General features: G+C 35.0%; 5 protein-coding genes across 9 annotated transcripts; 4 read left to right on the top strand and 1 right to left on the bottom strand.

Annotated features, from left to right (window-relative positions):
- The first annotated feature begins 440 nt into the window (after positions 1 to 440).
- On the top strand, positions 441 to 2,051 carry LOC107014555 (transcription factor MYB1R1-like). Its single transcript, XM_015214509.2, has 3 exons — positions 441 to 892; positions 1,067 to 1,275; positions 1,360 to 2,051. Exons 1-3 carry the CDS (start codon positions 562 to 564, stop codon positions 1,768 to 1,770), a joined length of 951 nt encoding a protein of 316 aa, XP_015069995.1. The 5' UTR covers positions 441 to 561; the 3' UTR covers positions 1,771 to 2,051.
- Positions 2,052 to 6,081: 4,030 nt separating this feature from the next.
- On the top strand, positions 6,082 to 11,592 carry LOC107014554 (polynucleotide 5'-hydroxyl-kinase NOL9). The gene is made up of 9 exons (XM_015214508.2): positions 6,082 to 6,436; positions 7,490 to 7,587; positions 7,687 to 7,720; positions 8,351 to 8,517; positions 8,685 to 8,868; positions 9,172 to 9,352; positions 9,591 to 9,681; positions 10,272 to 10,399; positions 11,253 to 11,592. Exons 1-9 carry the CDS (start codon positions 6,249 to 6,251, stop codon positions 11,304 to 11,306), a joined length of 1,125 nt encoding a protein of 374 aa, XP_015069994.1. The 5' UTR covers positions 6,082 to 6,248; the 3' UTR covers positions 11,307 to 11,592.
- Positions 11,593 to 11,912: 320 nt separating this feature from the next.
- LOC107014553 (probable myosin-binding protein 5) lies at positions 11,913 to 15,608 on the bottom strand. Of its 5 annotated transcripts, none has more exons than XM_015214506.2 (6): positions 14,651 to 15,608; positions 13,573 to 14,436; positions 13,249 to 13,469; positions 12,874 to 12,958; positions 12,630 to 12,764; positions 11,913 to 12,245 (listed from the first exon to the last, which is right to left on the bottom strand). In XM_015214506.2, the coding sequence occupies exons 1-3, from the start codon at positions 15,381 to 15,383 to the stop codon at positions 13,264 to 13,266; spliced, it is 1,803 nt and encodes a 600-aa protein (XP_015069992.1). In that variant the 5' UTR covers positions 15,384 to 15,608; the 3' UTR covers positions 11,913 to 12,245; positions 12,630 to 12,764; positions 12,874 to 12,958; positions 13,249 to 13,263. The 5 variants fall into 5 exon arrangements, with proteins under 5 accessions (XP_015069992.1, XP_027771143.1, XP_015069993.1 ...); XM_027915342.1 differs by having other exon boundaries at positions 12,630 to 12,715; XM_015214507.2 differs by having other exon boundaries at positions 12,874 to 13,000; positions 13,573 to 14,433.
- A 990-nt stretch (positions 15,609 to 16,598) lies between these two features.
- On the top strand, positions 16,599 to 19,867 carry LOC107015406 (5-formyltetrahydrofolate cyclo-ligase, mitochondrial). Its single transcript, XM_015215661.2, has 7 exons — positions 16,599 to 16,886; positions 16,981 to 17,120; positions 17,559 to 17,709; positions 18,777 to 18,818; positions 18,920 to 18,965; positions 19,240 to 19,310; positions 19,393 to 19,867. The coding sequence occupies exons 1-7, from the start codon at positions 16,652 to 16,654 to the stop codon at positions 19,527 to 19,529; spliced, it is 822 nt and encodes a 273-aa protein (XP_015071147.1). The 5' UTR covers positions 16,599 to 16,651; the 3' UTR covers positions 19,530 to 19,867.
- Positions 19,868 to 21,642: 1,775 nt separating this feature from the next.
- On the top strand, positions 21,643 to 22,638 carry LOC107013799 (germin-like protein subfamily T member 2). Its single transcript, XM_015213676.2, has one exon. It carries the CDS (start codon positions 21,755 to 21,757, stop codon positions 22,406 to 22,408), a length of 654 nt encoding a protein of 217 aa, XP_015069162.1. The 5' UTR covers positions 21,643 to 21,754; the 3' UTR covers positions 22,409 to 22,638.
- Positions 22,639 to 23,003: the final 365 nt, after the last annotated feature.

The following is a 23,003-nucleotide window of genomic DNA, read 5'->3' as shown; positions in this document are numbered from 1 at the left end:
ATTTAAATATAAAAATATCTTTATTAGAGAATGTTTCTCGTGAATAAATTTGATGAATTGAAAGTTTGAATATGGCAAGTCATGTTTTAGTGTACGAAAAATCTTTACTAGAGAATTATTTTTATGAATAAACTCGATATAACACAATTTTTCTTATGAAATGAAACTTTGAACAAGTCGGCCATATTTTAGACTATGATTAATCTTTTATTAGAGAAGTATATATATATTTTTTATGAATAAACTTGCTATATACATAAATTATTTTAATTTTGATATAAATATTGAAAAAACTTTACAGGAATCGGATAAACCGTCCGTCATAGGGTGTCCACGTTGTTATCTGAAATGATAAAGTTACAGTTAAGCACATGCATTTTTCCTTTATTTACCCATCACACCTGTCTCCCACTCTCTATATATTTTCTTATCTCCATTCACAACACGCCTCTCTTCCCTACGCCATCTTGTCTTCTATGTATATATATATATATATATACACACATACATTATCTCTATATGCATAGTCTTCTCCATTAAGATCGAATAAATTCCTGATTCATGATGTCGAGTTTCTGTTCACAGTCGGCAAACGACGGCTCTTTCACCTGCGCCGGCGAGTCATCGCCGGCAGCCGTGTCTGTCGGCGGAGACGTAGGAGGAGGAGAGATCATGCTGTTTGGCGTGAGGGTGAAGGTAGACCCTATGAGGAAAAGCGTGAGTTTGAATAATCTGTCTCAGTATGAGCAGCCTAATTCTAATGATAACAATAATAATAATAGCAACAGCGGAAATAACAATGACGCTTCTAAAGTTGCCGCCGACGAGGGTTATGCCTCTGCCGACGACGCTGTTCCTCACCACTCCGGTAGTGGCCGTGAGCGTAAGCGAGGTTAGATCTCTGATTATCTAAGTTACTCTTTGTATTCGAATTTCTTTGTTCTCTGGAAACTGTTTTTTCATTGTTTTACAAGTCAACGTGTTACTCGATCATCTATCCTCTCCTTGTGTCTCTGGATTTCAATTAGTAATGATTTTTGTGTTATGAATTTCTCTTTTTTTTTAGGAGTTCCATGGACGGAGGAAGAGCACAAGCTATTCCTTTTGGGATTGCAGAAAGTGGGAAAAGGAGACTGGAGAGGAATCTCTAGAAACTTCGTAAAAACTCGCACACCGACACAGGTTGCAAGTCATGCTCAGAAATATTTCCTCCGGCGAACTAACCTCAATCGCCGGCGCCGCCGTTCTAGCCTCTTCGATATCACCACTGACTCGGTATTTGACTCAAATCCCCAAATATCAATAGATTAATTTGCTTGGCTTTTCAGTTACTAAACTTTACTTCTTTGACAAAAACAGGTATCTGTACTACCAACAGAAGAAACGAAAAATCTGCAACGACACTCCATTCCGTCATTGCCTTCTGTAGAAACATCAAAAATGAATGCGTTTCAGGTGACATCTGTGCCAGTAAATTTTGGGCCTGTTATGTTGCCAGAGAACCCAATAGAAAGTCCAATCCTTAGACAAGGAAATCAAAGTTATTATAATGGATCATCATCAATATTCCTCCGGCCGGCTCCTGTTGTTGTTTCGTTGCCTAATTCATCAAAAACAGCTGACTTTAACTTGAATCAAAGCTCAGCAATGGAGACATCTTCGTTATCGTTGACATTGTCGTTATCACCATCATCATCATCTACTAGACACTCAGGATTCCAAGTGATGTCAAATTTTAAAAATGGAGAGAGCATCATCAGTGTGGCATGACACACAAGAATCTCTATTATTAAATTAAATAATAGCAGTAACTAAAAGCTAGAAGAAGAAAAAAAAACATAGAAAAGGCAAATGGGAGTTCTATAATGGAGTTATATTATTAGTGGAGTAATATGTATGGTCCTTTTGTTTTGTACAGACCAGAAATATGTCATTATCATGCCTTACTGTACCTGTTTTATGCCTTAAAGTGACTTCTTTATTTGTTTTGTAGTTGGAAGATAAAAATTAACAATGAATAATATTGGACTTTGTGCTTGTTTTTTGTTGCTAATTTGATCAATGGGCTGAGTATAGTGGTGTCCATTACTTGTTGAATGTGTAAAAATATTGTGGTTTTCCATTAAAAAGCAGAACCCATCACTGTTTGAATGTGGATGGAGGCTTGTTCTTCATTCATTGTAGTCACAATAAGCGAGCTAGTGGTAGGACCATTAGTGTCTACTCATGTGATGTTGTTATCCAGAATCCTGGTTGGGTCAGGATATCTTCTTCATGTGGTGCATTTTCTATTACTAAGATATTTCATTGATTGAACTTAAATGGTATACAAACGTGGACACCATTACTTTCGGTTGTTTTTCGATTTTTGTTTGAATATCTGTGGTGTTTGAGCTAACTTAAATAGATGAGAAAAAATCATCTAAAACTATAGTGTTTTTTAATGATTGTGTTTATCATTCGGTTGCAGCTGAATACTTTGGTTATTTTTCGTATAATACTGTTTTGTTGTTAGACCAACTAAAAGAAAAAAACAAACAATGAATTTAGCGGCTACCTGAGTGAAGATGCATTTATCTAATAGAATCCATGAAGCTCCCTTCTGGTAGTTGAATAGGAATGTCGGACCATTCAACCCATTTTGAGATTCTCCAAATTCCGGCTCAATCCGCCCATTTGACATCATTACAAAATAGCATCAGCTTCATTATGTTTAGTGACATTGTTTTACATTGGTGTAACCATCAGTGCATAACTCGAGGGATCTGCAGGATGATTATGTTGGGGTAGATGAGTTGCTGATGAGATGCATTTAGCCTTTTTGAGTAACTAGTTATGCACAGTTGATGTTGGATGATATTTTTTGCTGGAAACGCGTTGTTCACAATGCCATTGTTATGTCAAAAGCAAGACAGAAGTTAAAGAGGAAGTATTCAAAGAGACATTTTCCTTTCTGTTATGCAAACTCACAGCTTTAAGTCCCAATAAACCAAAGGTTGTACAATCCAACTGCAGAAGACGTTGCGCCACTTTGTAGATGAGCTTGCCTACACTATCTGAAACATAATGTACTTAAAGAGTAACAAATAATACTAATTAAACGAAAAGAGTGTTACAGAGTTGGTGTGACCCAAGTTGGAGGACAAACAGGACTTAAAGAGACACCCTTACTGTGTGGGAACGGAAGGATGGTGCCATCAGCTAAGTTGAAAACACCCATGTCCAAGCCACCGCCTTCTTCAAATGAAAGGTATGATTCCCAATTATCATCCGTAAAATAAATATGATTTGGCTTGATTCCTGGAAATTTACAAGGTTGAACAGAGCGAGAAGCATTGTGACCAATAAAAAAAGCTCTGTCCCCTAATTCTTTAGTTTGGATCAATTTGCCAGTAACTAATTCCACCTCAAAAACTCTAATATTTATTGTCCCATAAGTTAGCTCCTCATCAAAAATATCATCTTGGGTAAGTGTCAATGGAATCCTCTGGCTATCATCTGTAATGTATCTTAATCCAACACCGTGACGCACAACTATAAATAATGTTCCTAGTTATTCTACTATGTACAACTCTTCCCCATTATATTCTTCCTCGGCTAACAACAGCCACGGAACTCTACGCAAATTAGTGTTGAAATTGTCGTTGATGGCCGCACGTCGCCAGGATTTGCATACAGAGGCGAAATTTAAGTGATCTTCAATTAAATTGAAACGCTTAGCTATGAGAACAACATATCATAATTAGGGTGTGTTTGGTATGAAGGAAAATGTTTTCCATGGAAAATGTTTTCCTAGAAAAGTTTTCCTGGAAAACAAGTAGATTTTGGACTTATTTTCTCATGTTTGGTTGGTGAGTAGAAAATATTTTCCAGAAATGATTTTTAGTGTTTGATTTATGAATGAAAAATATTTTTGAGGAACATCTTTTATTTTTACTAGAATACAAAATAATTTATGAAATTGAAAATATTTTTTAAAAACAAATTTTTTTTGGGGTAGTAGTGATAGGGGGTGGGGGTAGATGGGGGCAGAGNTAGGGGGCTGGCCAGGGGGGAGGGTGGTTAGAGATCGGGTGAAAAAATAAAATTTTGAAATTGAAAATATTTTTTTTAAATTGATATTTTTTCCAAAAAAAATGTAATTTGAAATTGGAGGAGAACTTTGGAAAATGTTTTCCTTAATTATTGAAAGGAAGTCATTTTCCTTAATTTTGAGGAAAATGAGTTGATTTGGAAAACATTTTCCAAAACTTTTGCCCCAACCAAACATGAGAAAATTGGAAAACATTTTCCAGAAAATGTTTTCCTTCATACCAAACACACTCTTAATCTCTGACCAATCACCCGTTCATATTTTTGGAAAGATATTAACAATTTATGGGAGGATTTGGATTTCTTAAGAGCAATTTAGTTTGAAATTTGAAGTCACGTCATAATAAGTTATATGATTTTTTTTTTAAAAAAAGTTATAGGAATATCGAAAGATAATAGGTTGGAAATAATAATTTAAAGTTGGAGTCATTTATGATATTTAACTGGCATAAAATTTCATAATTGCTTTACATTACACTGTTATCAAGTTTTCTTGTATGATTATGATGAAACTTTTCTTTTGTACAAACTCTACTTGCACTTTACCAACACTAGACGTACATGTTTCCGTGATAGCAGAGGCTTAATATCTATTATTTTTTATTTTAATTTATGGGATATACATAGAATTTTAAAAGTTAATTAAATTTTAATATGATTTTTAGATATTTTATGTTAATAGTACTTTTTATTTGGGCAAATTTAATGTGAAGAGAAGTTCATTAAGACGTTTATAAATAAAGTGTTTTTACGAAAATATTACTACATTCAAAATAATAAAGCTATAACTGAACACTGTGAATTTAAAACAAAGTCCTAATTAAAACGGATTTCATAATTTCAAAATTTTATACAGTAATTAAATTAAAGTTGAACAAAAGAAATAATTTTTTCTAAAACACGTTGAAGCAGACACATCGACATAGATGTGCTTGCTTCAGCGCGAATTAAAAACTAAAAGTCATAACTAAAATGAACCCCATAATTTTGAAAATATTAAACAGTAATCAAATTAAAAATAAAATTAAAAAATATACATTTTTCTGAAACACACTTTAGCAGATACATCAACGAACACGTCTGTTTTAGCATGTAGTCTCTTATACAATAAAAAAAATACTTTAAATATTTAAACCTTCGCGCGTTTTGACTATAATTTTAAAAGTAAATTTTTAAAAAAATAGAAATATATTTATTGTTCATGAAATTTGATTGATTTTTTAAAATTTATTTTCATAAAGTTTTCAAATCCTAAAATTTATTCTCCTTTCCAATTAAAAACATGTTGAAAATCAATTTTAAAAAAAGAAATTTCATATATTTATTTTTAAAATTTTAATTAAATTTATGATCAAACATTAACTTAAATGTTAAAAGTATGAGTTGGACTCAAGCTTAACATAAGTGCTAATTATTTATTTTAAATCGTTAATATTTAATTATAAAAAAATCAAAAGGGTTTGCAAGATCGTTAATGATTAATCATCAAAGCTTAGAAGTTTCGTCAGTAGTTTAATTTATATATATGTGTCTTGATAAAATATAAAATTTTAAGCATGTGATATATATATATATATATATATATATATATATATATATATATTTAAGGTGAACTCATGATTTGAAGACGAAGAGTGCCTACTAAGGACCAATGCATGTTAGTCAAGTATGTTATCTAATACCAATTCGCGCAATAATTTCATAAAGCAAAAAAATCTAAAACTAATGTATTAACTTATGAATATGAATTAAATGACCTTATAAAATATATCTTATATAAATATATATTATTTTTTTCAAATAATATAATTGAGTAAGAGTATTTTATTATGTTGAAGTGTTTCATTAGAAAAAAAAATCAAAATTCATGATCTAAATAAAACATATTTGTCAAATCTAAAAGGCTATAGAATATTGGGATATATTCAGCTTATTTTTTAAAAATATGTTGGAAGTTTTCCAAAGATTACAAAGGAACGCAAAGAAGTATTAGAAAAAAGGAATAAAAGTAGAGCATCATTTACTTCGGGGTTACTATTTAGTACCCGACCCGCTACATCACACGAAGAACGTGCTTTTTTGTGTGTTTCAGTTTTTTACCCATAAACACGCCTACACACTTTGCTGCTGCAGACTCAGAGAAAGAGAGGGAAAACATGGCGTCCTTTGTCGACGATGAGTTTCAATCAGCTAACATATTCATACCGGAGGAGTGGTCCGATGCTGCCGACTCTGTAGCTTATGATTCTAACACTTCGCCGCCGCCGGTTGCGTTTGTCTGCGGTCCCAAAAATAGCGGCAAAACCACTTTCTCTCGCGTCCTTGTCAATGTTCTTCTTCAGAGGTATCTCATGCATTTTATCAAACATATGGCAGTCAGTCAACTAGTGAACTTAACTTTTTAGCTAAAAACCTGTATGAGAATAGTGTGAAATTATTATATCTGTATGTAACATACTGAATTGATGGATTCGTGCTATGTATTGTATCTTGACTTAATATATCATTGCTTATATTTTTGTTTGCTAGTATGAAATTAGAGAATGAAGTTACCTGTTAGAATTGTTCCTTCTTTTGAACAACAGTCACAATTTTCTGCTTTCTTGTTTCCGTAGTTCTTTTTAAAAATAAAATATAAACATTTTGCTTTCTTATTTCATTGTTACCATAAAATGTTGTTGATGGTTTAAAATGCAAGGTTAGACCAAACAAGATTTGAACAATCTCCTTTCCTGTTATTTCCATTTTGACTCGTTTTCCTTCATAAGGCATTTTCAGTGGTACTTATGTTGACCACAGTTTTTTTCTTATATTTAGTCATCCAAAATATCTATGAAATATCATTAAAAGCTTCGACTTGTCAATTGCTAATGAAAGAATAAAATTTGGGTATATACCAATACCTATTACTTGTAAAAAGATGTTATCGGAATAAATAACTCTTGGGTCTAGAATAAAGAAGAGAAATCTTCTGGGCATTAAATACAAGGATTGCACGTTATGTTCTAGATTAAACATGTCTAATTAGGAATAATCGATAGGCTAATGTTAAAAGACAACCAAGGATTCATTGAAAATTTTAAATCTGATTGGAAGATACTTATTTCGGATGGGTCGCACCAGCCGAATGAAGCAAATGACGTGGCATCACGAATTTTTTACCACACATTGATTGTCCTTGAGAGGCTCTGTGTCCTTTTTGTCTGAATTGAATAATGAGCAACAACCACCCTTCTCTGTATGTTGATACCTGTGGATGATCACATTTTTCTGTTATTACTGTTGGCTGTTCGTGAGAGGCTGTGTACTTTTTGTCTGAATTAGATAAGTATAACCTGATCATAGTAGGTTCTGATAGAAGTACAAGTTCAGATAATTAACTGTCTTTGACTTTCAGATACAAGAAAGTCGCTTATTTGGATACAGATGTCGGGCAGACAGAGTTTACTCCACCTGGTTTATTATCGCTTACCACAATTGACAAAATAACTTCAGGTACACCAATCACTCCTGAACTATTACATGTTCGTATTTGAGCTTCCCTAGTGCTGCTTTTATTCACTGTCATCTTTTTTTTCTTTCTTTCTGCGTCAGATCTGTCAATTCCATGCCTAAAAACTCCTGAGAGGTATAATTTCTGAGCCCATGTCTTGGAAAAACAAAGTATTGATCATTTATTTACTCCTGTTGTTACTTGTATAGCGAGCAAAGGACTCTTTTCAGTCTCAGTTCTTGGAAGAGTTTAGAACCCTTCTTTCCCTTTCCACTCTTACCTTCTTTGTCCTTCTACAGGAAAAAATATGAAGAGTGATATGATATACTGATTTTTTAACCATGCAATATGATAGTTAATTGTCTTTCCCTGTAAAGAGGGCAAATTTAAATGGACAATGGTCTTCTGGACTCCAGTAGTAATCTTACTTAGCATTTGAGATTGTGTGCCATAGGTTTAGGGTTATTTTAGTAATCTGGTTGTAGATTTCTTGTTTAACAGAGAATATTGGCATTTGAGAAATTAAGAGGCGTCCATTGTGCAAATTGGATATTGTCTAGGTCTTGCTTGAAGGGAGATTTTTTATTAGTTTGTTGCATGAAATGGAAAATGTACTTCCTTTCTCCCCGGGAGTTTTGTAAGCTACGTTTTGCATAAACTGTATAGTAGTAAAAATATATGACACTTGAATGAAAGAAATTTCATCCTGTTAACAAGGCCGAAATTTACTCGATGATGATTTTGACTCCAATTTTTTTCTTTCAGATGCTTCTTTTTTGGTGACATATCCTCTAAAAGGGATCCCAAAACATATTTGGCTTATATTTTTGCCTTGTATGATTACTACCGGAGAACGTACCTGTTGAGCAATGGCGGAAGTCCTGGAAATGCTGGGGTGCCCCTTGTCATTAACACAACGGGCTGGGTCAAAGGCAAGCTCCTATATTTATTCACTTGCTTTCATTTAATTTAGGCTAGTGTGGTAAGCTCCTATATTTTACTTGCTTTCGATCTAATTTTGACTAGGGTGGTCCCTTTTTTCATTGATCTGGTCGCAGTTTTCATGATCAAGTCTGATTCCGCTTTCCTTGTCTTATAGGTATTGGCTATGACATTCTTGTGGATATTATCAAATACATCTCTCCTACACATGTTGTTAAGATTTGCATATCGTCTGTGAGCAAGAACCTTCCGGCTGGTGCATTTTGGTTGGATGATGATAATAGTGATGTTCCAACTGTAATTGAGGTCAACTCTGCTCGTCGGGACTCTTTTAACAGATCGTATGAGTTTATCTTTTCTTTCATTTTAGTTTTTTTTATCAGACAATTGAACTTTTCTTTCTTGTAAGTTGAAATAAATTTTTTCCATGTCCATTAATATCTCTATATTTTATCCCTTAAAATGACAGAGAGAGATTAATAAGAGGGAGAGAAAAGAATAACACTTGCAGGCTACACACACCACATCTCAGTTCATATTCCTAAAACAAATTTCAGAATTTATTCATCATTGATGGAGTTTTCTGTGCTCCTTCAACAATTTATATCCCCCTTGTTTCTTAGTCCTCTGATATGTTTTCCCAGGGTTCTTGTACAGAAGGATGCACGTCTTTTGCGTGATCTACGTGTCATGGCCTATTTCAGACAATGCTTTCCAAGTGATATGAAAATCACAACAATCAAGGAACTCTCTCGAGCATTAGCTGCTCACCCTCCATATGAGATTCCTATATCAAGTATCAAAATTAAACACCTTCATTGTGAGGTAGGTTTACCATTGGTAAATGACCTGCTCTAGATGCAATGCTTTGTTACTTTGATGGTGGACAACAGCATTGCCTTCCATATATGCTGGATCTTCTGGCCTGTGGCATTTTCTGTTATTTCTTCCTCTCTATCTCATATATTCATTATTCATTTAGTTAACTATCGTTCCAGTCTTATTCAAACAAGTACGACTAGATATTCCTCTCATGTTCTGATTAGTTCTACATCTGTGCCAGGTTCCTAAGAATGAGGTTTTGTACAGCTTGAATGCAACTATTGTCGGCTTGGCAGTTGATTCTGAAAATTTTCCTGACTGCATGGGCTTGGGTAAGTTATTGCAACAAGATTCCCACATGTGTGCTGTGATATTGCCAGTTTTGTTGGCCTCTTTAAAAGAAACTGTCAGTTTTGCTTCTTTTGAATGGAGAATTAGTTGCTTTCTTTGTATAGGATGTCTTCAGTATTTCTCGAATGGTCACAGTGTTTATATATGTGGAATTGTAAATTTTTATCTTCAGGTAGGGGTACTGAAGAATCACGAGAGCAAGAAGCATGGATGTCCTAGTTTTAAAATGAATACAGTTAGTAAAATGTACTGTGCCCTATTGGATCATTTAACAATGATCTTGCCTGATGGATCGATTTATGCAACATTAAATGGTCACTTGTATGTGATGATGCAGAAGGTTGTGTTATCATTGCTGATTGTCCGCATTGAACATTATTCATACTACTAGCTCTGCTGCCTTTATTAGCTAGAGGAATTTTGCAATGCCCACTAAAGACCTAGATCTAGACATGTCTGTTTACTGTCAATGTCAATGCCTCAGTTTCTTATAAGCTTAAACTTGATGTTGTTATTGGATGTCAATTTCCTCTCATTGTTTCCTTTCTCTACCTGCTTTAAACTGATCCAGGAATCGTGCGTGCCATTGACACTCTCAAGCACGTACTCTATGTACTTACCCCTGTCCCAAAAAGCAGTCTGCAGAAGGTGGATCTTCTATTGCAGGGCTTTGTCGAAATTCCAACTTGTTTGTTGCAGGTAATTGTCAATCTATTCCTCCATGTGCGTTGTTTTACTATATTTCTTTGATTTGCCTACATTATCTGTTTATTTGTATGACTTATATTGAGTAAGAAATTAGAAAACAAGAAATACAAGGTATAAAAGACACATTTTAAAACAAAAGGTTTAAAGGAAATAATAGAAAACATGGAAATGTGACACTGCATGCTGTTTTGTTCTCTGGCATGATTTACTGGAAAATTATGAAGTTTTACATCCTGCATCCTTTCATCTAGGGTATATTATAAGTAGCCCCTGTATTTAGAAGGTTGAAAGATAGCTTGTTTATGTACATTGCAGAAAAAACTAGTGTTCTCTTGGTACAATGCTATGCCTATCTTTTTCCCATTAAGAAATGATTTCATCATGGGATTCAATCTTTATCACAGCTGAAGGATGAGGGGCTTGCACCATGTGAGATACCTGAAAATCCACTATGATGGCCTAGCTTGAAACTCTTTTTTCAGGAACTTACCAGAAACAAGAAGAAAAGGAGAAAAAAGAAAAGAAAAAAAAAAGAAACAACTTCATTTTTAGGAAGTACTAGAATGGTTGTGTAGTTTGCATGGAAAGCGCATCTGCTGATGAACCTGTAGTACACATACTTGATCCGTTCTTTTCGCTTGGGGCTAATGATGTCGAAGAAAGCATTTAAATGAAGAGCATAACTTCTGGGAATTACTGAGAATAACTTCTTTTCCATTTTTACTTCTCAAATTTTGTTGACTTGCTTTTCAATTGTTAACTCTTTCAGCTTGTGCATGACACTAGAAAGAATGAGAATTACAATTGTCTGATAGATTTTCTGAATACTTCGTCTAATGCTTAGGTACAAGGCTGCATCTCACCTTACATGTCTGCCGATGTATTGCCTTCAGCTTAGGCAACAACTGGGGCTCGTCTATCTGGATAACTTCACTCTATCTTGTACAGCTTAATAGAAGTCATCCGAGAAGGTTGGTTATGCTAAGTTATATATACTTCCTGAACAATTGCCTTATTTATGAGGTAGACTTAAGAAACTTCTTATGAACCATCGGCCTTATAGGTTGCTACTTGGTTTGTAAAACTTAATTGAGTTTAGGGTGATAACTGTGTCTTTGTTGGACAGCAAACTTTTTCCGTGTATGTACAATTTAATCTGTTGGAATCATCTTGTTATTTTGGAATTTCTGGTCATCCTAGCATTGGTTGCTCTACCATTTATGATGGCTTGACGCACAATCATTGTACTTGATTTGTATCCTCGTCTGCACTCTGTTGTGGCTTTCTCTGATGAAAGCCTTGAGGAGTTGGAGAAGCTTATGATTTTGGTCCAGAAGCCTAAATTGGTACTATAGCCAGCTCTTATCAAAGGCATTAGCATTATGTTTTGACGGAGTATTTCATTCCCTCATATAAAAGAGGAAATGAAAATGGTAAAAAGAAACGATTCTAGTAAATTGAGGCTTTAGGAACCAAATAAATGTCTCTGAGTGGGAAAGAAAGATAAGTAATGCATGAGAGGATTAGAATCATTATATGCTCACTCACACCTTCCACTGTGATCGTTTAATGAATGACTAAGTTACGTTATCTGCTAAACAAGCATGTGTGTACAAGTACAACTGCTGTCAGTGAAATTCCTGTCGTAGCATCTGATGAAACAACAAGTCTAAAATAGATGGTCAAGGGAGGTGAATATCTTACAAATATATAACCATCTATATGCATTTACATTAGACAAAACTAGTTGTTCGTTTCTCATTTAGAGTCTTCCTGTGAATCCATAATGCCTTTTGCTGGATTATTTCAAAGTTTTCTGGTTCCAAGCCAATTTCACCTGCAAAGCAGTATTAATCACTACCTGTAGATCAAGTGTTTGCATATTAAGCCATATACCTTTTCAACAAAAGCTTAGAAGTAGTATATTTTTGGGAGAAAAATACTTTTCAAAAGGAGGTTCATAGGTCAATAAGAACCCATTTAAGTTAATAGTACTTGTTTCTAAGGAGATTATCCTTTAAAAATACATCAATGTAGCACATACATTCAATCCTCATCAAGAAAGGAGAAGTTTAAAGCAATCATTTTTCTTTGGATCCTTTACTCGGTCCATTCCAGAATGATATTAACACATCCCGATATGTATTCACTTTCCTTCCCAAAATTTGGAAAGAAATTGGCTTATGCCTAGTGAATATACTAGCATGCAATAGAATATTACCTGAAGAACCTCAAGCCCCTCTAGGTAATGAGAAGTAAAGCTCTGAGGAAATGCCAAAGCTGAAGCCTTCAGGGCTCCTTCTTAAACTGTACATCCTAAATGTGAGAACAGGAGAGAGGAAAAGAAAAAAGAGAACTGCAAAAAACACTTGTTACATTACTGACTCCTGCTGCAATTAGCAGTTAAATTGCAACTCAAAATGGAAATGATGAATTGATACACTTATCTTCTTTAATTCAATTACCTATGAAATATTCAAGGTAGTTGTAGCAGCATCTTGGTAAACCAGGCCCTTAAGAGCGCGACCACAAAAAGTTGTCAGCAATGTTCTGCAGACTTCTAGGAGCATTAAGCTTCCAGTGATAAGGGAACTGACAAATGACATGAAACATAAATGCAAAAATTCTGAAAACACGACCAACAAGTTTATCGTTGGAGTTAAATATTAGCTAAAAGTATGAATGGTTCTGTACTTCTGTAGCTCTTGAACACTCCTCTTTGGAAAATTTACACCATACATAACTGCATAACTTTCTAATTCTTATCATTTCGTTGCTTTAAAGAAATTCTAGTACATTCGGCTATCAACTAAGAAGAGAGCTCACTAGGGAAGAATCACCTTTTTGGACAAAAGTCATGCATCTGCAACTTCTGTTGCTGTATTTGTGTGTCTAAGCTCCCGCAGATGTTGAGCTATCTCAGTCAAGAGTTTGGTTCCGTCTCCACCCCTCTGTAATGTCATGGCGGCGTGTTTCAAGAAGCCACTTTCTGCTTCAACAGCTCTCAATCTCTCTCTAAGTAGAGAAACTTCTCTTGTAAGTATAACCTTATTGTCATTTCCTAAAAAGAGAACTTGACATTTAGTATCTGTAGTCTTTACTTTCACTAAGAATGAAAAGAAAAAGAAGGCTGGTAAATAGAGAAAGCAAAGACTCATATATACCTTTGTCTTGAATCACATTTGATTCTAGCACATGAGAGTCAACATCAGGAGGTATTTTGATCTGCTTTTCAAGGTTTGTTAACAAACCCTGTAGATAAGATCTCTCGTTCTCAAAATCAAGGTTTGATTCATCGATATTTTCATCTCTATATTCCCCAGGAAGTCCAATATGGAATTCATTTACTCCATTATGATCTACCTGACGAGGACTGCTACAGTCGGATCTTCCATCGAAGGATGATGCAGACTGAGATCTCAACTCTTGATAATCATCATCTGCATCAACTTCACAAACCTCACTACCAACTTTCTTGATAATTCCATATCTCTCCCTGTAGGTATCGATTTCAGCCTCCAAGACCTTTATCTCTTCCTCTCTCTTCAAAACTAAGTCTTTCATGACTTGCAAGGCCTCTTGGTCATATTCTGCCTGCTCTTCCATCATTCTCTGATACTGTAAGGCTTCCATTTGTACAGCTGCCTTCTCTGCTTGCAAACGTGTGATCATGGCCATGGCATTGTTAGCTGCCACAGCAGAGGCACTTCTTTCTTCATCCAATTCCATGTATAATTCCATAAGAGACTTTCTGTCCAGACGAACCTGCCTCTTCAAGCTATGCACAATGTCATCATCTGCGTCGTTTACTGCACTCGCGTCATTAGCATCTGAGATGAATTCACTCTTATCACCACCCAATTTTCTGGGCTTATTAGGCCACTTTGGACTAGCTTGAGCGGAGTCTGTCAATGGGATCCCAAAGAACTTGTTTCTTGCAGAAACTGGGGTTTTGCTAGATTCGTCATGAATGTCCTCGGGATCTGGTAGCAGCGGGGCAGTAGCAGCTTTAATATCCTCTCTACCTGCTACACATTGAAAATATAGTCACTGAAGAGTGAGAGTTGATAGATGTGGAGCTCTAATTGTAAAAATTGCAGAGTTAAGATGAAAGAGCTTCCCCCTTTTTTTCTTTGTTCTTTTTTCTTTTTACCTCAATACAGATAATGCAGAAAACTTTAAGCCAAAAGAAATAGTCAAGAAAACTTTAAGCCAAAAGAAATAGTCAAGACAAATAGATACCTGCATTCTGGTGTCCCTCATCATCTGGTAGAATCGACTCATTATCTGAGGAAAACTTGAGCTTTGTATACTGGATATGAGGCAATTCCATATTGCCCGATTCCTCATTTTTCCACGTTAATGGAGATCGAGGAGATGAGGCAGGAGCTTGAGTATAGTGATTTCCATTTATGGATGAGTTCCTGGCATATTTAGTCCTCAATTTCTGAGGTTCCCCACAGCAAGAACAGTTCCGAACCACAGCACTTGCAGTTTTGATAACCTCTTCTTCATTCTTAACTGATTTTATCGACATTCTCTTATCATCATCATCCACAAAGCAATCAATGTCCTTGTGCAAAATCCCAACTAATGACTTGTACTTATCACAATCTGCTTCTTTCTCTGTTGCAAAAGAGAGAAGACACCCTTCACACATGTTTCTTATATCAGAAAGCTTCTTGTGGACATGACAATACGCGAGGGAAGAGATGTCTTTCTTGTGACCCTCACAAATGGACTCGTTGTAATAGAAACTAGAGTTCCTCTTTATGAAAATATGATCGATCCTTGTGCAGAGCAAACAGGGGACTTTCAATTCAAAAAACTTCGCGAATTCATTGGTGAAAAGTGCAAGAAAACCATCAATGAAAAGAAGAAGGATCATCACCCATTCAAGAACAGCATATACACAGAAAACCCCAACTCTCCCAAGCTTTTGTTCAACCAAGCATTTGAAAGATCGCGAAGCCATTTCTTTTTTTTTTTTGCCTTAATTTTTTTTTTCTAATAAAAATACCCCTAACAGTATTCAAGACAAAGATTGATGATCAAAAGGCAAAGAATGAAATGAGATGAATCATGATCTTGGTGGCTAAAATAAACCCCAGATCATGATCACCCTCTTCTTCCTTTTTTTCCCTCTAGTTTCTGTGAAGAAGGAAGAAAGAAGCTTAGTTTTCCCTAATGCAGAAGTTTCAAATTTTTCTTTCTTGTTTAACTAATTAATAGGAAAGTGCTTGGCGGATCAATTAACTATATTAACGGTCGTCAATCATGCTCCCTTTATAACATACACGACAGAGAAAAAAATAATATGATTTAATGTAAATAACAATTGAGTATATATATATATATCTTTCTTTTTTTTATCTTGAACAATTAAATAATAATTACGGTATTATACTTTTATTCTATTATAATAAGAACCTATATTTATAACGTAAAATTACAGGTAAATTCTAAAATTAATAAACATACCCAGAAATTTGCTTCCGCATCATAGTTATAAAAGAAAAAATGTATGGTATAACATGTGGCCAATTAGTCCAAGCTATTCCATGAATGATCCATATAGAAAATCATCTCATTAGTTGTTACCTTCCGAAATGGGTCAATCAACGCAACCAAATATTATCAAAATATATTTTCGATTCATATTACTGGTCTAACTTTGAGCTTATGAGTTTTTGATTTTGTTTTTAAATAATTCACTCAATAAAGATTCTAAAGTTGAAATTTTCTGTTCAAAAGTATTTAATTAAATAAAAATATTTATGCATTGAATGACAATTCAAGATTAACCTCATAAAGATATATTCCTTAAGGAGGTTCTATCACGTAGAAAATGTTCTAATGAAACTTTGATTTCTTTTGATAGATCAGAAAAGTCGGGCTCACGCTCCTTGAGAAATATGTTCAATAACGTGAATTATAATTATAAATATTTTTGTTCTATACTAGCCAATAACCCATCATGTCTTATCATTTTTGCTTGTCAATTTTAGTGTATCAAAGAAAAACATATTTTTGTCATATACCCTCAACATTTATTATCTATTTTTTAAATTATTTTTTAAAATTTAAAAAATTATATATTAATCAATTAATATGAATATTATGATAAAACACTCATGCTAATCATCCTACTAAAATACTAAAATCAATAACTTCTGGTAATTTTAAAATATTAAATTACTCCAATGGTTAACCGCGCGTGGGTAACGGAGGAGAGGCGATTAGATGGCCATTCCTTGGGCAGTGTCACTGTCCACCAGCCGCTTCTTCCCCATCCGCTCCGCTATCCTCCGCCGTCAAACCTCACCGTGTTCCGCCACTGCCACCATGAGCACCGCCGGAGAACAGAACACTTCTGACACTGCCCATTTGGACACAATCTTCAAGCAGAAAAAGGCCCTCCGTTTGGTTGTTAAAAGAGATCTCAAATCCATGGATCCTACCCTTAGATCCGAAGAAGGTACTTCTTTTCAATACACGTAGTAGTTATAGACTTTGATTTGTTTTTCCTTTTGAACGTGTAGTGATGCTTTGATTTCTATGCGACTGGTTAGATGAAGCAATACAAAGGATTGTAATGGAGGCCCCGTGGTTTAAGGCTTGCAAGGGATTGTGCGCTTACATAAGCTGTAGTGCCTTGCGAGAAGTAGATACAAGCCGAATACTGTCTCATATTCTCAGTAGCCACTCAGAGGTGTGTTTTAGAATTGCGTTTGAAAATTAGGGGATTTTTTGGGTGTAAAAGGGCAGGAGTATTCTGTTTAAATCTTTGGTTTGTAACAATGCTGAGGCTCACAGACCATCACTAGGAATTCTATTTAACATTAACTAGTTTGGGATTGAGTCGTAGTTGATTGATTAATTGATATAAGGAGTATGCTATATTGGATATCCGATATAGTAAATACTTCTCTGCTAATATATTCTAAAGTACTAATGAGGAACTGATTTTTAAGGCAAGGCGGTGTTTGTGCCTGACTATTTGGAAATGCTATTATTCTTTATTAAGCACTTGGTGGAAACATTATTACAAGTCTCAGTTTTTTTTCTCTTTGTTGTCAAGTCTTTAGCTTGTTATAGACCTTAGTTCTTGTTCATTTTTACCGTTGTCAAATAAGATTATGATTTGCAGATGCGAAAGAAGCTATTTGTTCCAAGAGTGGAGGATAGGAACAGAAACATGCGAATGCTTAACATTTCAAGCACTGAGGATTTGATTGCAAATTCAATGAACATACTGGAACCAGCTCCATTAGATGCTGAGGGGAATGAACGCGAGGATGGTACATTTACTTTTCCTTTGTAACAAATAGTACTTTTTCTTCTCACTGCTGTAACTGTTCTGACTGCAGTAATAGTAGGTAGTGCACATAATCAAATTGTTTAATTTCAACTTTCAGGAAGTTCTAATTGTAGAACAATTTCATTCTCTGTCCCAGCGTTGTATTTTAATGTGAATTTGTGTCATTTCAGAAAATCCTCTAATGGTAGTTACTATATTAGATATCCTTGCTTTATGTTTTAATAACTTCTGAAAAGTGCATTTCTTTAATAAATTATCTGGAACAACTCATGTTAGATGTAGTTGTCTGTTTCTTGTTTAAAATGAATGTTTTTTTTGTTTGTTCTCATTTGTGTTGTTATAATTACATAGTAGTTGCTAGAGGCCTCCTTTGGAAACTATGCCCCTTCCTTTTAAATATTAAATGCCAGCCAAACTAGTTGGTTACAGGATATGCTCTGTGAACGCCATTTCCACTCCCCAAACTCATGGCTATCTGACAAACTTTTTGAAGGAAAACACATTCAATGTATAGTCTAACACTTTGGGTGTGCCTCAGCACGACTAGAGCAATTGTCTATCACTGGCAACACATGAACAGAATAATAAAGGTGAAAGCATTGAAGAGTTTTGGCTGCTTTGATTGAGGAGTTTCAAAGATTGTAATATGCCCGAGACAAATGGAAAGGGGCATAGCAGGTTCCAGGTTCATTTGTATAAGATAAAAAAGAGCGTAATACATGTTTAGGTTCATGTTTACTAGAAGAACTTCATCTCTGGAATTGATACCTTTTCCTCGTGTGCCCTTGTATTGTACTGTTGTTGAAACTTGAAAGAAGTGTCACATTTTACACTTATCCAAACAAGAGCATCTGCTGTTCTTTCAGACCTACTTCATTAAAATATAACCAAGTAATGGATACATTTTCCGGGTTATGTTTGGATTTACAGCTAATATCTTTGACTTGTTTGTTGGTAGATACATTTATTTTATTCTTTTAAAGGTGAAATCTGAAGCAGGATTGTGGACTTCAATGCTAATAATTGAAAGACTTTTTGTTTTTGCAGTCTTGTTCGCCAATGAGCCTGTTGATTTGTTAATTTTACCTGGTAAGTACATTAATGTCTGTCATTAACTTGTGAAAGAGCTTGAAATAATTTTGTGAATATATTGCTTTTGGAAATTATATATTTACTCTCTCTCCATGAAGGACTTGCATTTGACAAAGCTGGAAGACGGTTGGGCCGCGGTGGAGGGTAGGTTTTATTCCTTTGTCTCTTTATATTTCTTCTTCAAAAGTAACAGATTTGATTCTTTATCAAAAAAATTAGTAACGGCTTTGATTTGATAAAGATAAGATAGGGAAGAAGTACAAGAAAGGAAGAGAAGAGTGACCTGTTAATGAAAAAAGGAATAACAAAATAACAAGAAGAGCAGTTACATGGTTTCCCTTCTGAGTCGTTACTAAAATTTACATTTTTGTCCTCTTGTTGATGATCCTTTGTTTTTTTCATGGTTTGACAAGAACAGATACTATGACACCTTTTTATCAAGATATCAAGAGCTTGCCGAGAAGCGAAATTGGAAGCAACCTCTCAAAAGTATGTCTCTTTGTCTGTTTCTTTCCAGGATAAATACAATAAATTTTGCTTTTCTATAGTGACTTTTCACTATTGTTCGCAGTTGCACTTTCTTACTCGGTTCAAATAGTGGATGAGGGTACTATACCATTAACTCCAAATGACGTTCTTGTGGATGCACTTGTATCACCTTCTGGTGTGATTCCTATTAGTCCAGCTGCGCTGGAGTTTTGCCAGTGAGAAAACTGCTCTTATCACAAGCTGCAGGACCGTTCTCATCACAGCAGCATCATAGAGAGATTGGGATGGAATCAGTCCTTAGTGATTTGTGATCTCTAATACAAATGCATCATCTATCATGTCATCTGAAGAGGAACCACTTTGGTGCAAGAATGTCTTTGTAAGTTTGATAGCATGTGTGTCAATTGAGTTGAACCATTCATTTGTGGGCAAGGTTGGATATGAACATATCAGTTCCTTCCTAGAATCTTTGAAATACATGTCGTATTATTAATATTCTTACTCGGATCATATAGTTCATACTATGCAATACCAAGGAAAATATACTATTGTTAATATCGCTATCGTTAACACAACGGAAAAAATCCTCAATTGACTTGAATGCTACATAATACTGGACTTGAAAAAAGTTAAGTTTATCTAGTTCCAAAATAGTACTATATTTTTAGTTTCTTTATCTGAATATTATCAACCAAACACTTGACTAAGTTCATGTATCGTTTCGTAAATTCATCAGATTTTCCTAGGTCATTTATATGCAGCATGAAGTAGTCTAATTACGTTATGAAAAAGTAATATCCAACGAACATGGACATATCATCCCAATAAATTTGACTAGGATCATATCAATGTCAAGCTAATAAACAACTTTTTCCAGATTGAGAATTTTCGATGACCATGTCAAGCCTATTTAACAAAAATATCGCGCACCGGTAGGTTTAACTACTCCAGTTTCCTCCAATTTGACTTTTTTTTTCCTTTGTTCTACTAATAGCCAAGCTAAAAGAATAGTCCAAAGGGGTTAGTTTAGCGATGTTAATCTTATCTTAATTTGATCTGGAGTATTTACATGTGTTTCTGGTACAAGTCCTTGTATATTAAAATGACCTAATCAATGATGTTCAAAAGATACCAATTAGTAGTGATTGAATTCCTTCTATGGTTCCACATGAGAAACCAGTACGAATATAACCTACATGTCCAATTGAACTATGAGCTAGAAGTCTTTTTACTTTCGTTTGGGCCATGGCGGCCAGTGCTCCTAAGATCATAGAAGCAATGCTGCAGAAAAAGAAGATTTGTTGCAATGTAGCTCCATAAGAACCATAAATAGAAACACGTGAAATATTAGCAGAAATAGAGATTTTAGGCGCAATAGAAAGGAATGCTGTAACCGGGGTGGGTGAACCCTCATAGATATCAGGTGCCCACATATATAGAGTCGAAGGGCAGGGGGTTTTCTTCGGGGCTCGAGAGATGGAATAGATAGGGCAATTTGAGCATGAAGGTGTGTTGTTACAGATCCAAGAAGTCAACTTTTCAATCTATTTCAGCAGTAAGTTAGATGGTCAAAACCTGCTGATAAAGTATTCAAGTTATCAACATATTGACATAATTATATCTGGAAATTAAAATTAACAAGGTTAGCTCAATTGAAAGATTAATCTTTTGACACTTCACATATGAAGAAAGTGACTGATGGCATGACATGATGTACTTGTCTAACTCACTTCAGAAAATGTGGTTGTGATTCCATTAGAACTTGGATACTTTCAGCTAAATGTTTGAGATGGAAGGTAATTAATCAACATTTTTCCCTTTTTTCCTTCATGACCAATCACAACTCAAGCACATTACACGTATTGTCCACTTTGGCCCAACATATTTTACGGAAGGCTATGCCCTCTTAAAATTCTTCACTTTTCTCTTACATTTGGATGTGGTGTTATGTGTACGGTGTACTCCATATTCAGAAGCATGTTAACCTAGAACTCTGTCAGTTCTTCTCTTGACCTGTAGGTGTCACTTGACCCTCTTTCGATACGAGCCCCCCTGACCATAACAGAGTCTTGACAGAAGTCTCTATTGACTTGTTGTACCATAGCAAGGGCTAGGATGAAGAACTATCTGATTAGAAATGAGTTGAACGGTTCGTAGCTTTGACAAATGGTATAATAATTCATAGAGGTCATAATCCCCGAGTTAATTACTAACAAGTTGATTGACTATTTCCTGATGAAGTTAAGACATTGCATTTTTACATTGTCAAAAAGGCCAACTAACCTCAACTAAATTTCCTTTCTTTATGATTTGATTTTAACATGTTGCTTTCCTGAAAATGAAATGTCACCAAGGCTAGCTTAACAGATAAATAGCCCTTGAACTACCATGTCATTAGTTACATTGTCGCACACTATTCTTCAAATTTCAAGTTTGATCATTCAATGGCTATTCGTGTGACGTTCTTGTTGGTTATGCTGGTAGTCTTACCTTTTCCTTCTCATTCTGCTGATCCTGATCCCCTACAAGATTTCTGCGTTGGAATTCTGAATGATACATCAGCATCTATTAACGGTTTTCCTTGCAAGCCTACTTCCCAAGTTACTTCAGATGACTTTTTCTTTGATGGCCTAACCAAAGAGGGAAACACAGACAACGTATTTGGATTCACTGCAACCGTGGGAAACGTTCTTGCTTTCCCAGGGTTGAACACGTTAGGTCTCTCAATGAATCGAGTTGATTTCGCCCCAGGAGGGCTAAATCCACCTCATTCACACCCTCGTGCAACTGAGACCGGGGTAGTCATTAAAGGGAAACTCTACGTTGGATTCCTGACAACAAACAACGTGTTACATGCCAAAGTATTGACTGTAGGGGAGATGTTCGTGGTGCCCCGAGGACTGGTGCATTTCCAAATGAATGTTGGTAAGGAGAAGGCAATGACAATCACAGCTTTTAACAGTCATTTGCCAGGAACAGTGGTTCTACCAACTACACTATTTGCTTCTATGCCACCAATTCCTAATAATGTGTTGACTAAGGCCTTCCAAGTTGAAGCAAGTGTTATTGATGACATCAAAGCCAAATTTGGTTCTTAAAACTATAACACCTGAAAAACAGAATGGAAAATAAAAGCCTAAAACATAAATTTGTGTAGTCAGGTTTATTTGTGTATTTGTCCAAATTTTCATCTGGTACATAGATTATCCAGGTATGTCTTGTGTAATAATAATGCAGAAGGGCTACAAGAATTCTAAATATATTCATTTGTAAGTATCGATTTGGGTACTCAGATCATTCTCTTCGTTTAGAAACTCATGATTCTGGATCACAGTTCTTGAAGTATACATATCAGTTTCTTCATAAACTTTTGAAATACATGACATACTAGATACAATTGATAGTTTGATGTGGTTGATATTTTTGAACAAGAATGCATCTTTTCGAACCAAATAAGGTTAAGCGCACTAATGGGATTCTCTCAAGCCTTTGTGCAGTTTCTTAGCATTTTGTTGACTCTATATAGTCCTATCAACTGTAGTACTGAATGCTATTCAACACTAGAGATAAAATTTCTTTATATGCAGCATGAAGTATTCTAATTACGTTATGGAAAAGTAATATCCAACGTAATCATCCCAAGAATTGATTAAGATCATAATCAATATCATGACTTTTTCCAGTCTTTGAATT

Source organism: Solanum pennellii, chromosome 3 (genome assembly GCF_001406875.1).
Source record: "Solanum pennellii chromosome 3, SPENNV200".
NCBI classification, from domain to species: Eukaryota; Viridiplantae; Streptophyta; class Magnoliopsida; order Solanales; family Solanaceae; genus Solanum; species Solanum pennellii.
The sequence above is the reverse complement of the archived record's forward strand: the minus strand, read 5'-3'. Positions and strand labels throughout refer to the sequence as shown.